At 41.5% G+C, this 14,368-nt stretch overlaps 1 protein-coding gene across 1 annotated transcript in view; it reads left to right on the forward strand.

Moving 5' to 3' along the window:
* Positions 1 to 14,368, forward strand: part of LOC122812358 (pre-B-cell leukemia transcription factor 1-like) — a 1,042,107-nt gene that overhangs the window by 20,366 nt on the left and 1,007,373 nt on the right. Inside the window, exon 2 of the mRNA XM_044084783.1 lies at positions 3,687 to 3,760. Within this exon, the coding sequence (XP_043940718.1) occupies positions 3,687 to 3,760 (74 nt within the window). The remainder of the gene's footprint in view (positions 1 to 3,686; positions 3,761 to 14,368) is intronic.

The following is a 14,368-nucleotide window of genomic DNA, read 5'->3' on the forward strand; positions in this document are numbered from 1 at the left end:
CAAGCCTAAAAAACAGTTAAATACTATTTTTAAACCAGACATCACTTGCCTCTTGGTTAATACCAAACTATCTTTTAGGTTTGTTTTAATTTATTCTGATGAAGTCCTTGACTTGTAAGGATGAAAGCACTTCCTGTAGAAGCTTGGATGATGGATAGGAATAAATTTAATAACGTAGAATGTATTGTTAATCATGCATTGAAAAGGGTAGTACCATCATCCTGGACGGGAGCGGGCTTAGGTCAACTGGTGCCCTAGACAAAAGGATTACATGACACCCTCCACCACACAACTTGGTGCACCCATCCTGGTCTACCTACAGCAAATGTTTGTTTGTGTCTTTCGGCTTTTCCCGGTTAGGGGTCGCCACAGCGGAACTCCAGTCCGTTAATGATTGGTAGTTGATTTTTACGTGACGAGTTACCAGCTCTGACACACAACCTTCAACGAAGGTACGCCCATTCACGCATGTTTCAACGCAGAAGACGCTCTAGCTGAGAATCAAACCGGACAGCGTCTTACTGTGAGGTGACAACGCTACCGCACCACCACCACCGCGGGTCCGGTACTACCTACAGCAAATAAATACTAGAAAAGCACCCCTAGTTGGCATATGCCTAAGGCCGGCTGTAATCCTGCAGAAAGTGGTAACGGTATTGATGAGAGAGGAGGGAAAACCTGCATACCTGGGGTTTTTATAGGCTAGTTTCTGTGTCATGGTTGTAAATTGTCTGTATTTGCTAAGAGAGATACAAAAAAGTCTACCAAAATTAATGGACATGGATCAGAGTTGTTTTATGGAAGGGAGACAGACATTTGACAATATTAACAGAACAGTGATAATTTGGGGTGAATTTGTACCTAAAAAGCCATTCTTATTGGTGAGCTTGGATGCAGAGAAAGCATTAAGCCATATTTGTTTAGATTTTATTTGTAGGGCAATGGCAACATTTGTATGATCCACTAACGTAATAACGGTAGTATTATGTCAACATTTGTATGTTCTACTAAAGTAATAGCAATAGTATTATAAGAATGATGAAAGGCAAGACTAAAGGCAGGTAGGTGCCAACAGGAAAGTTGAGTTTTGAGTAGGTGAAGTAGGCAGGGATGTCCTAGAGTTTCGTTGTTGTTTGCTATACATTGGAGATTGTAGCAGGAAAAGTAAGGGATTCACAAATCCAGGGATACAGATGGTATGGCAATTGAGAAAATAAGCTTGTTCACAGGTGGTATTATATTGTATTTGGGTGATATAGAGAGGGATGTTTTTATTGTGTTCTATGAAGAAACCGTTGAAATCTGCCAGCGTTTCCAGCTCTGGAGTTTCTTCTTTGGATTGCTTTGGTTCTCCAGTAGCAGTTCATCTTCGTGTTGGTCATACTTTGCTTGTTATAGAGAGGGATATCCCAGCTCTGTGGAGTATTTTTAAACAGTTTGAGACATCTTCAGGGTACAATATATACACAAGCTAGTTCAACAGTATCCATAATTATGGGGACATGACAAAATAAAATACTCTTGGGGGAATGGGTTAAAAAAGACTTGTCATGGCAAATAAAGATATGCGGGAGAAGGTCATGGCAAATAAAGATATGCGGGAGAAGATCACTCAGAAGATAATTTAAAAAAAAAGGGTTACAATCATGGATTTGGGTAGTAAGATGCAGGCAGTGAAAAAGTCTGTTGTTCTGCTTATGTGTGTAGGCTGGGCATATTTTTATTAGCTAGATGAGATGTAGTTGACAGTAAGCATCTGAATGAATTTATAATGGTTAAGCTAATTCTCCCTGTGGAGCAAGGAGAATAACTACCACATTTGACGGGGTATTTTAAGGCCACTAAGTTGAGGTTTGTGTGTATATAACGCAAGCTGGGGGGTGTATTGTGAAGTGGAAAAGTATGATAGTTTTAAAGGAGACAGTACACTGGATAAAGGAAGATGGATTATTGGTTTGGATGTAAGCCATTAAAGACGATTGTAATAATCATCCAGTTCATTACATCTATAAAGTGTCTGGTTTGTTTGTAAAAATTAGATCAGTGTGGGACAGGAACAATGAGATCCTTAGAACACGGATGCACTATAGTAAAGGCATGCCAATTTGGAGGTGGCTAAAAGTAACTGGTGGTAAACATCTAGGGACCAAGATGCTGGGGACAGAAATCTTGGGAGGGAAAAGTAATGGTGTGGGAGGAAGCCAGGTAGGCATTGGACTTGCAGGTTAGTGACTGATGAGCAGAGTGTAGGTAGAGAGGGTGGGAGAGTAGAATAATTGAAACTCCAGTTCTGGGAGAACTTATTAGTGGAACAATACTGTCGTCAGAAAGGGATGATCAGCGATTTAAAATTTTTTTGCATAGTAACTATAAGAGTCAATCGGAGGAGTTTAGAAAGGACCGGGAAAAGAAATAGGCAAAATAGACAAAGTACAAAAGAACAATGGCCAAAGATATATAGGGCACCCAAATATAAGACAAAGTCCAGATGGTTGAGGATACATGTGGATATGTTTATACATGTGTTTGGGTCTATGTTAAATGTTCGAACATCCAAAATGTCGAACGTTACATGGTCGAGACCAAATGTTCAACATTTGGATGTTCGAACATAAAAAAAAAAGAAAAAGAAAACACAGAAAAAAACAATTTAACAGTGTAGGCAGGGGGGCAAGCACCCCTGCGCCCCCCACACCCCTCCTACTTAAATATACCAACTCTGAGACCGCACTTCAGTGCAGAAAAGGGAAATTCTCCCTATCTGCACAGTATGGTGCCATTGAAAGTCGGTCTTCGAGCACTCAAAATTTTGAACGTTTGGTCTCGACCGTGTAACATTTGAAATTTTGAGCGTTCGAAGATTTGGCAGGTACCCATGTATTTATACACCAGTAGACTTCATAGGTTTATCCTGCGGGTGGAGAGTAGGTGTTGAGATGTGAAGGGTGTGAGAGCAAAAACTGAGAATGCATATTTTGTGAAAGTGTGGAGCTGATTTGATTTTAAGACTCGTTACAGAATGCTTTGATACAGATGGTGGGGAGACAGATTGTAATAAATATGGAGATAATGTTTTGGAGTTGGCATTTGGATTAGAGTTGCCAAGAAATAGTAAGGCTGTATTAAATGTAATGTTAAGAGCCAAAAAAGCAATAATGAAAACATGCAAGTAAAAGAGTAAACCAACATTAAATGATGTACTGACCATTGTAAACAACATTAAAAGAAATTGACATGGATCTTTAAAGGAGGGAAGAAGTAAAGTGCATAGAGTCATAATTGTGATGTATACATAAACAATAATGGTCATGAGGATGTGCGATGCAGGTGGGTTGGTGACTATTGAAAAATAGGAAGAAGTGCTGTAAAACTAACATTGATATATGGAAAAATGTGATGTCTGTGAAGAATGTTCTTGAAATTTTTTATCACGAATGTATGTGTACTCGTTACATGTTAGTGTTCTGACAAACTTATTTGGTAGCCGTTTGTTATAGGCAGAGTAAACTGTTGAAACAAGTAAAACATATTTCTTGCTAGTTGGCAGACTGTGCATTTGGATCTTTCACTTTTTATGGGGTGGTTCAGCGTTTTGTGGGAGCAAGCTACAATACCAATGAATAATACTTTAATGCTTTGCTTCTTGCAGAGTTTTGTATACTGACAGCTTCTCTTTTTCCTTTCAGAAAACATGCTTTAAACTGCCATCGCATGAAGCCGGCTCTGTTCAGTGTTTTATGCGAAATCAAAGAGAAAACAGGTATGCACTGATGTTGTGATACAAAGACTTGTCATGTTTAACATTTTTTGTAACTGTCGGAAAAAGATGCAGATTATGAAAGGAGTTGAAATTAAAACAGTTCTGTTATAGTCTCGGAATTAATCCTATAAATCATGGTATCAGTGTAGTATTTTGACATTAGATGTTTATATTTCTTTCCTTTGACATTTATGTATTTTTTGTATGTAGTTCTATAGCCAAATGTGCCCAGAAGTGCACAGTTTTGACCCCTATCAAATGATAGTTACTACATCATAAAAGTAAAACAAAAAGGTGAAAATATCAACCCTTTGTCAGTGTCTGAGTCAAATACCTAAAGACATTTGTTTAACATATAAAGCTGGTTAATTACATTTTAATGTTCAAAGAAAAAATAAGATTAAATGTATTACTGAGACCTTACTGTGATATAGTCATATAGGTCGAGTTTTATTTGCCAGTCATACTCCTTCATTGATAGGATTGAAGCGTCCCCTCATTTTGCATTTTTTAAAGATCTACAAAAAAATTGGTGTGAATTAAAATGTGAAGTTAGTGAAGTTTTGTTTTTTGTTTATTTTTTCCATGTTCACCAGTATGTTTGAGAATTGGGTAATATTGCTTTGCTTAAAAACAGGTATGTAAACAAGAAACAGGAACCACAGTTGACCTAAGTCATTAATATAATACTTTTTGTTAGTTAGAATGATTTACTTGAAATGACCACATTTTATAGGTCATCTTAATTGATGTATGTCATCTTGTCTATATTCAGTACTTTTGTAAAGTGTACTTAAAAGCATATGCTTTACTAAACGCATGTTAGGTTCATTATCCTCACTCGGGCCATCATTAGCTCCTTTTAATTTCATAAAAAAACTTCTTAGTAAGTAACTATCCTTTGCAAATGTAGTGTGGTAAAAGAGAATGATGACTGTTGCCTTAATAGTTCTGAATGTAACAGATTACCTCTGTAGCAGTTCCATTTTTGATATAAACTGATAGATGTACTCTCTTCTTAATCTTTAATTTTTCATTTTTTGTCAGATGTTCGTACAGAATTAACACTGTCATAACTATAGTGGGATTTGTGCTTGATATCTAATTGCCAGCTATTCATATATTGTATAAACTGGTAAATACGAGTCTTGGAAGAGCGAGACTGAATTTGAAAAAATGGAAGCTTTCGTATGCTAAGTCTAAGCAGTGTCATGGTTTATTCCTTTTTTTATTTATTTCCTGAGGTATGGGCTTCTTGGACATGAAATATATATATGGGTCTATGATGGAAGATGGAGTTTTCAGAAACTCAAAATTCATATAGTTGAGACCATTTGATTGAGTTTCCGAAAACTCAAACTTCAAAAAAAAAGAAACACAAAAATCTAACTTTTTATGTTTTTGCAGGGGGGCAAGCCCCCCTGCACCCCCACCCCCTGCAAATTATATGTACCAACTCCGAGATTGCAATGCAGTGGAGAAAAGGGTACATTTCCCGATCCTCACTGTACCGCAATCTCCATTTAAAAACTTTGGGTTTTCAAGAACTTGATCATATGGTCTTGACTGTCACGAAAGGAAATACTGCCAGTCCAGCTATCTGAAATTTTGTAAATTATTATGTAATTTGTGGATATCAACATGATTCATGCACTTGTGTTACAAATGTATTAGAACTGTATGTCATATAAGATGGTTTGTACAGACGTGTGCTGAAGAATTATTTTACTAAGTGCTGTTTAAAGGTGTAACCACAGCATGCCTTACTGGAATAGAATAGAAGTGTACCTGCACTATTGTAACTGTTTAGATGTATATATTTTAACAGTGGAAACTGGAACACCAGATGTTAACTTAAGAAAAATAGTTTAAATTAAATTACTTTATGGCTGGGCCATAAAAAAGATGTTATCTTTCAGTTTCAGTGCAACAGAAGATATAATGTCTGTATTAAAGTTTTTTTTGTATTGTCTTTAAATGTGGTGGGATATAAATTATTTTATGACTTCCACCATTTGGCAAAATATCTGTGGTCTATGTATTTTCACAGGTAGATGCTAAATGCTACCAGCTTGCATCGATGGTTGTTTTGAGCCTGGGAAGTGAAGTCACATGACAAGAAATGGTGTCATTCTGCAAGTTACCTCAGTGGTAATATTTGAGATATTAATTTAAGAACTCTCTGAGAGAGACTGAGTATTCTGTATTTTTTCTTTGACCTGACAGCATCAAGACCCACTCACTACATCTCCCTTGCTTGCTCTGTAATTTACTAGGGTACAGTAATTCTCTTGATATAGTCAGGAGTATAGCAGAGCTTAATTTAAATGTTTTTCTTTATTTATTTGAGTGTCATATTTCCTGTGATTTTGATGGTTTTGTGTGTGTGTGCGTGTGTGTGTGTGTGTGTGTATATATATATATATATATATATATATATATATATATATATATATCTATATATAGCTATATAAAATATATATAATGTGTGTATATTTAGTATTGTCTTGTTGTTTTGTTATTAAATATATTTAAACCTTTCATTGTGGCTGATATTTCAGATATTTAAGTTCTGAGAGTACTTGCATTTGGTGACACTGTGGGGCACTCCTAATACACACGTTCTTGGTCAAACTACCATTTGTATGAACAGTAACATTACACAGTAAGAAAGGACACCCTTTGTTAAGGGCCTTAGAGTAGCTGATAATGAGCTGGCTGGTGGCAGTGAAAACTACCTTGTAGTCTGGGCAGAAGGGGGCATATTTAGTAAACTTGTGCCAGCCTTTCCCAGGTGTGTGTCTGTGTACAAATCAGACCTCAAAGTTTGTGTGTGTTGGCTACTTGGGCAGGGACATGAAGCACTGGTTGGACAGAGAGGGTGCTGGAGGTCTTGGCTTGGCCACTCAGCTGAGATCTCAACTTTGTAGCTGTGCCGGTGAGGAATCTTATTTGGGATCTGTAGAAAGAGGTAGAAACCAGCCCCAAACTGACTGTGTGCTCTTAAGGAAATTGCACTTGATGCAGGGAGCTGCATCTGGAATACTGTGTGTGTAACTTGTCATCTTCCCCAATGTACACCCCCCACTGGTGCTATTGGTGAGGATTGAGGATTCTTGATTACTGGGCCAGAGGTGGGGTGTCACATTGACCATGTGAATTTTGAGTTTGTGGAAAATCAACCATCTGATAGGGACCCATATACATATTTGCCTTAATATTACTACACACACAATTGTGCTAGCTTGTATTGCATTTAAACTGTTTTTCCTACTGTTCTGCTTTCCTGCAAAAAAAAAAAAAAAAAAACAAAAGTTCCAAGCTTGTTTCCTGCTGTTCCTCTAACTAGTCCAGATACAGATTTGCTGTATCCAGGACTGTTTTGTAAGTTTCTGAGCCCCCCAGACCTTTCTTTGTTGGAGGGAAGCTTTCTAGCTTACCAGTGGGGAGTGGTAAGCACTAGGTAGCCCATCTACCACAAGAGGAGTGGTTTCTGGTCCAGAAATTGTAGTTTATTGGCCGTCTGTGCATTTTTTTCCATCCCTTTTAATGTTTTGGTTTAAAAGCCTGTGTTTGCTCACCGTGCAGCGGCACTCGCTGAGGTAATCTATTACCGGTGTCAGACAGTTGGCTCTTCAATTTTCCCCTTAGAACATGCTTGTTCTTTTACTTCTTGCACTTCATTTAGCGTAACCGGCACTTTAACAGGCTATTGTAGCACACTTAGGTGCTATCAGCACTAGCTGTTCCTACGCAGTAACGGCACCAGTACTTATTAGTTATGACCACCCCTCCTGCTGTGATTGTAGAGCAATTTCCTGTGCTTTCTCCTGCTAACCTGGTGCACTTGGGCATACTGAGACAGTATGGCAACTGTATAATGTACACAGACAACCCTCTCCTCTTACCTCCCAACACTCATAACTGTGAGAGATGCACTTATATCACCAAACTGGAAGCAGTGCATGCTCCAACCTGGAAGCAGTGCATGCTCCAACCAAGACCAGACTAGCTGGTCAAGAGGAGAAGGTCAGCACCTGCAACTCGCTACATAGAACACACAGCCCTCCAAATCACCAACCATCACAACTCACACATGGAAACAAGCTATACACCCACCTTCGCGGAGGCTGTCAATAAAAAATTACCCAGACAGAGACCCCCGAGACAGAAACCCACTCGACCATCGCAACACATCACCAACGCCAGAACACATAGCTCACTACCACAGTGTGCCCCTCAACCCAAGCCCTTAAGGCAAAGCACTTTGCCCAATGAACTAATCATAGGAGACTCAATTGTGAGGCACACTGATGTCCACTCACTAGGTTGAACAAGGAGAAGGTGACAGACTATCAGCTGCCAGGATCCGCCACATAACACATGCACTCGGGGTCACACCACAACAAGTACAAGTATGACTCTGTCATTGTCCATGTGGGTGTGTTTGACCTGAGAAATACCTCCCTGGATTATGTGGTCCAGGCAGGTATGACCCTAGTCCTGAGCAGTGTTCTACCATCACCCAGAATGGTACCACAGTATGAGCAGAAAATGACTGACTTTTAACAACTGGCTAAGTTTCTGGTGTCATTCTAAGGGGATCCAGTAACTGTCTGCCTGGGATGACATGATTCAAAGACCTCGATGCTTTGCCAGAGACTGTCTGCGTCTGTCACCCCTGGGATTCCAGGTACTGGCTAAGGCTCTTGACATCCCTATAGTGCCTTTTTTCAGCAGTGTTCCAAAGACCAAAATTACACCTTAACAGCTACAAACAAATGCAATCTGAGGGTCATGCTGCTCAATTCTAGAATGCACTCGTTCTAAGCTCTCCTCAAAATGGAGGATGTCGACATCTGTGCTGTAACAGAGACCTGGTTTAAAGAGGCAGAAAGCACCCCTGCGCTCCCAGGCCAACTCATTCCATATCTTTTGGCCGGAAGCTCCAAAGGTGGTGGTGTCTCCATATTCTTAAAGGATGCACACACCTATAGACTGGTAGCCCAGCACAATGCATCCGAGATACTTCAGGTACAGCTAACAGTGGGTAAGATGGTGATCCAAGTCATAGCCTGCTACAGAATCCCAAACATGTCCCTAGACTCTCACTTGGAATCTGTCAAAGTTCTACCCAATACTCTCATACTGGGTGACTTCAGCTACCCTTCCATCAACTGGGAAAACTATTCAAGTACCGATGTACAGGCCCAATGCTTTCTGGAATTTATCAGTTCCAGTGCCCTGGACCGGCTCAATCTGACCCCAACTAGAGGAAGCAACATCCTTGACCTGGTTATCACCAAGATGGGAGACTGTAACTCCACACCTATAGTCAATTCCTCCCTGGTTAAATCTGACCGCAAACTGATCACCATGGAAATCTCCATCTCACCTACACCCCCCACTAAGGTGACCACCCTGAAAAACTTCTCTAAAACCGACTTTGGGCTTCTAAAAACAGAGGTGGCTAACTTCTCGGCACCCATGCCAATGGAAAATGACTGCAGAGTCATACACCAATGCACTGCACGTGCATGTACACAAATGCATGGACCTTGCCATACCAAATAGAACTAAGATGCTCTACTCCAAAATAAAGGAAGCCAATCTGGTGGTCCCCAGTCATCAATAAACTCTACAATAGAAGGAAGAAACTGTTGCAGAAAAAATGAAGTCACAAGACTGGAAAAACTCCCTTTTTAGTCTTGGCAAAAAGCTGAGATCCCTTACCAAATCCTCTAAAGCCAGCTATGAAGGTAGAATTAAGGCTGATGCCAAAAACAACTAGAAAACCTTCTATAACTATATCAAAAACCTCAAATGCAATACCCAGATTTCCTCTGAGTTATTGCACAATGGCATTTCCTATACTGAGCAAGTAGATATAGTCAACATACTGGCCGACAGATTCAGTGCCAACTTTACCCACCTCTCTTCCCCCCAAGGGCCCCATCACATTACCAGAAGAAAACCTGGTACCCATCATTTCTGTGGCACCGGTTCATAGGTTCGGTTCATAGGTTCGTACTAGGCTATCTGCCATAGGACATTTATAAGCCTAGCCAGAGTGTGTTTGGCTTTCACCACCCATTTTAAATTAATTTTGCTATGCCCTTTTTCGAGGTTAGTATACTGTGCCTCTGTCTAATGGTGACACAGAAGTGATACCCGGGGTAAACCTACGATCTCCCATCCACCCATCAAGATTCCTCTTGAAGAGAGTCAATGAGGGACTCTGCCTAACCTGGACTGAGATTTTATTCCAGAGTGAAGGGAGCCTCTGGGTTATGAATCTGTCCCTCCAGCATGTACTATTTATTTCAGTGCTGAGGTTCAAGTCTCTCGAGCACGTAGCTCGATGAGATTTGGATTTTCTGAGGTGTAGCATGTCCATTAATTCCGGGTTGGACATGGCTTTATACGTCAGGCACAGATCGCCTCTGAGCAGGCGGTATGCCACTGAGTAGAGCTGGAGTTTCTTTAACCGGGCAGCATATGGCGTCTGTTTGAGCCCTTTGATCCTCTTGGTGAGGTACTTTTGGGGTCTTTCCAGTTGCTGCAGGTGTCTGGTAAGGTACATCCCAAAAGGGGCATTGTACTCAATTATGGGCCTGATGATAGATGAGTAAAGAGGCACGATGACCTCCCCTGATCTAGATGTGAATCCCTTCATGATTAGTGGGCTATATAAAATGTTTTTCTAACCACTTTGGTCACGTGGTTGTCAAATGAGAGATTGCTATCAACTTGGGTCCCCGGGTCCCTAATTACTTCTTCTGTACTTAATGGATTACCACCTATGTGGTAATTTGTGGGCACTTTGTTTTTGCCAAAGGGGATGACTATACACTTTTTGGCGTTTAGCTTGAGGCCATGGCTCTGGCACCAGTTGTCTGTTTCTATGAGGCCCTTTTGGGGGATGCTTGTGTTGGCTGGAGAGTCGATTATGGCGCCCAGTTTGCAGTCATCCGTGAACTTGGTAAGCCACAGTCCTTCCATGTTGGCCTGTACCTCTGAGAAATATATACCGAACAAGAGAGGTCCCAGGACTGAGCCTTATGGGATGCCACTTGTAACTGGTTTGGAGTCTGACATGGCTCCAGCAATTCTAACCATGTGGGTTCTGTCCTTGAGCCAGTTTGCAACCCATCTAGTGACATAGGGGTTTATATTTAAGCTGGTGAGCTTATCTATAATGCCCGAGTAGGGTATTGTATCGAAGGCTTTTGCGAGGGCTAGGTAGGCTGTGTGGACCACCTTCCCCTTGTCAATGGCCTTGGTGACTGTTTCAAAGAAATCAACCAGGTTTAAGAGGCAGGATCTGCCCTTAACAAAGCCAAACTGGGTAGGATCCAGTGTCTGTAGGTCCCCAATATCTTTATTTATGAGGTCCATAAGGATCCTTTCCATAGCTTTGCAGACCAAGCTAGTCAGGCTTATGGGACGATAGTTTCCAGGATCCGTTGAGGCACCACCTTTGTGGAGAGGGACCACTGTTGCTGTACGCCACTCTTTGGGTACATATCCTGTAGTAAGGCTGAGATTGAACAGTAGTTTTATGTTTGGGTTTAGCTCTTCTTGGAGTTCATGTAGGACGCAGCCCAGGACACCGTCTGGTCCCATTGATGCTGTGTTTTTTTGCTTTGGAGAGGGCAGCTCTTACCTGAGCATCTGAGATGTCAGGTGGCCAGCTCTCTGCTGGCATAGATATTTGCCCTTTGGTGGGAGAAGTTTGCTGAACCTGTCAGCTAGGATGTTGGCAATGTCTGTGGGTTCGATGTATTTTTGTCATTTTGGACTAATTCTGAGCATATCTGGGAATTCCCACCCAGGTTCCTAACATAACTAAAGAAAGCCTTGTGATTATCCTTAGTGTCCTGTGCAATTTTTCTCTCTAAGCTGGCCTTAGACGATTTTATGATTGCCCGTAGTTTTTTGCTAATACTGATCAGAGATGCCTTCCCTTTTTGGGATTTTGCTCTATCATGTAGTAGCTTCCTCCTTCTATTGTATAGTTTGTTTATGGCTGGGGTCCACCAGACAGGACGTCTGCCCTTGGAGGATTGGGTCTTGGTTTTATTTGGGATTGCATGATCCATGCATTCCTGAAGGTGTTCATAGAATGCGTTTATAAAGGATTCTGCGGTCTGGGACGTATTTTCCGCAGGCCCAGAGGCTTTGAAGAATTCCACCTCGGTTTTGAGGAGTGTGAAATTTGCTTTAGAGAAGTTTTTCACTGTGGTTTTTAGGGCAGGGGGTGGGGTCGGGATGTGAATATCCAGTGAGATTAGTTTATGGTCTGATCTTACCAGTGAGGGATACACTTCTGGTCTGGAGCATAGAGTCCCCATGTTGGTGATGATCAGGTCCAGTATGTTTGCCCCTCTTGTGGGAGTGGTAACAAGTTGTTTCATAGCATTTGAGTTTACAAATTCTAGGAACCTTTGGGCTAGGGTGTTGGAGCTATAGTAATGCTCCCAGTCTATGTTTGGGTAGTTGAAGTCGCCCAGTATAATGGTGTTTGGAGAGACCTTCATATTTTCCAGTGTTCTCAGGAAGGCCGAGGGGGTTCCTGGGTTTGGGAGGGTGGTCTGTAGCAGGCTATAAACTGGAAGGCAGTTTTACCCACTGTTAGTTGCACATGGATAGTCGCTGATGCTTCGTGCTGTGCCACCAACCTGGAGGTGTGGATATCTTTGACGAATATTGATACTCCCCCTCCTTTTGTGGTTTGGTCCAAGTTTTGGGGCCGAAAAGTATGGTATGAGGTATAGCCTGTTAGTGCTGGGGTGCTCTCAGGAGCCTTGAACCAGGTTTCTGTTACTGCACAGATATCGATGTTCTCCATGCTAAGGAGGGTTTTGAGTGCGTGCATCTTGAGGTTTAGACTTCTGGCATTGAGTAGCATTACTCTTAGTTTCTTATCCCTTGTGATACCTATGGAGGTGGGTTTGTCTTTTGAGCCTTGCCTAAAAAAGGCACTATGGGGGTAGCAAGAGCCTTTGTCAATATCCGAAATCCCAGAGGTGACAGGTGCAAGCTAGCGAAGCATCGTGGCTTGTCGAGCATGTCATCCCAGGCTGACATGCATTGGATCCCCTTTGAATGACACCAATACTTAAGCCAATTGTTGAAATTGATCACCTTGTCTTCATGTTGTGGCATCATTCTTGGTGAGGGTAAGATGCTACTCAAGGTCAGTGTCATACCGGCCTGGGCTACATGCTCAGAGAGCTCCTCTGTCTCTCTTCATGTAGTCCAGGGAGGTACATCTCAGGTCATTCACACCAGCATGGACAATGACGGAGTCAAATTTGTACTTGCCTTGGAGTGACCTGAGTGCTTGTGTTATGTGGCGGATCCTAGCGCCCGACAGGCAGCTCACTGTGACCTTCTCCTTGTTCAGCCTAGTGAGCGGGGCGTCAGTGTGCCTGACGATAGAATCACCTATTACAAGTGTATCAGGTGTGTTGTTTAGCCTTAAGGGCTGTGACTGTTCGGCATACTGGCGTTGTGAGCTTTGTGTTGCACGTGTTTTGTTTAGGGGTAGTGGTTGCTTTGGTGTCTGCTTTGGAGGTCTCTGCTGCTTAGGCAGATTTTTATTTAGAGCCTCCGAGTATGTTTTTGTGTGTTTATGTGTTTGGTTTGCTGTCGTGGTAGGTCTATGTGAATCTGGAATTGTAGTGAGTGTGGTTTCCTTCTACTCCTGACTGGTTATGCCAGTACTGAGTTGAGAGAGCTTAGCTTACAGTTTGGCTATATGGTTGCATCTCTCACGTGTTGGAATTTGTTGGGAGGAGGAGAGGGTTGTCTGTGTACATGAGGCAGTTGTAACATTGCCTCAGGATTCCCAGATTCACCAGCTGGACCGGAGAGGAGATTGACAACTGACCTTTGGACATGCTAGAATAGTATTGGGAATTCCTTTATAATTGAAAAAAGGGCCAATGGGGAACAAGGTACTCAAGGGGAGTTTGTGAGGGTGTAGTGCTGACTTATATAATTGCTTTAGTGAGCAAGTGCCAGGTAACTTAAATGCAAGAACGACAAACAGTAACTTTCTTTCAAGTGAAACAAGGAAATAAGTACAGTAAGCAATGCAGATATCACTAGGGATCCACAGAAGCGCTGAAAAGCCGCGTTTTAGGTGGAATTAGCATTTCAGGGAAATAACAAGCAAACAAACAACAAGCATACAAACAAAGCTAGATTCAGCAGGCCTGGATCTAGTCTATGCTACAGCAAACAAGGTGTACCAATTTCAGTAAGAAGCAGTTCAAATATTCAGGCACTATAAGCCTTGTATTGCATTTAAAGTGGAACCTGTGTGTTGGTGCATTTAAAGTGGAACCTGTGTGTTGAGAGAGCCTTACAAGACTATCTGCAAATATATAGAGCTGAGTATATTTTTCTGTATTATTCTGTATTATAGATCTAAATTGTTGCTTAGATATCTGTTGTCTTACTGTTCTGCAAATATACAGAGATCAGTATATATTTTTTTAGTTTTATAATTTGGCATCAACCGTAATTCTGCCTTCATAGCTGGCTAAAAGCTGCATTGTCCAATGACTAGAATACAGCATCCATAGGACTTGATAATGT

This window comes from Protopterus annectens, chromosome 9.part0, assembly GCF_019279795.1.
Source record: "Protopterus annectens isolate FY-2018-M chromosome 9.part0, PAN1.0, whole genome shotgun sequence".
NCBI lineage: Eukaryota > Metazoa > Chordata > Ceratodontiformes > Protopteridae > Protopterus > Protopterus annectens.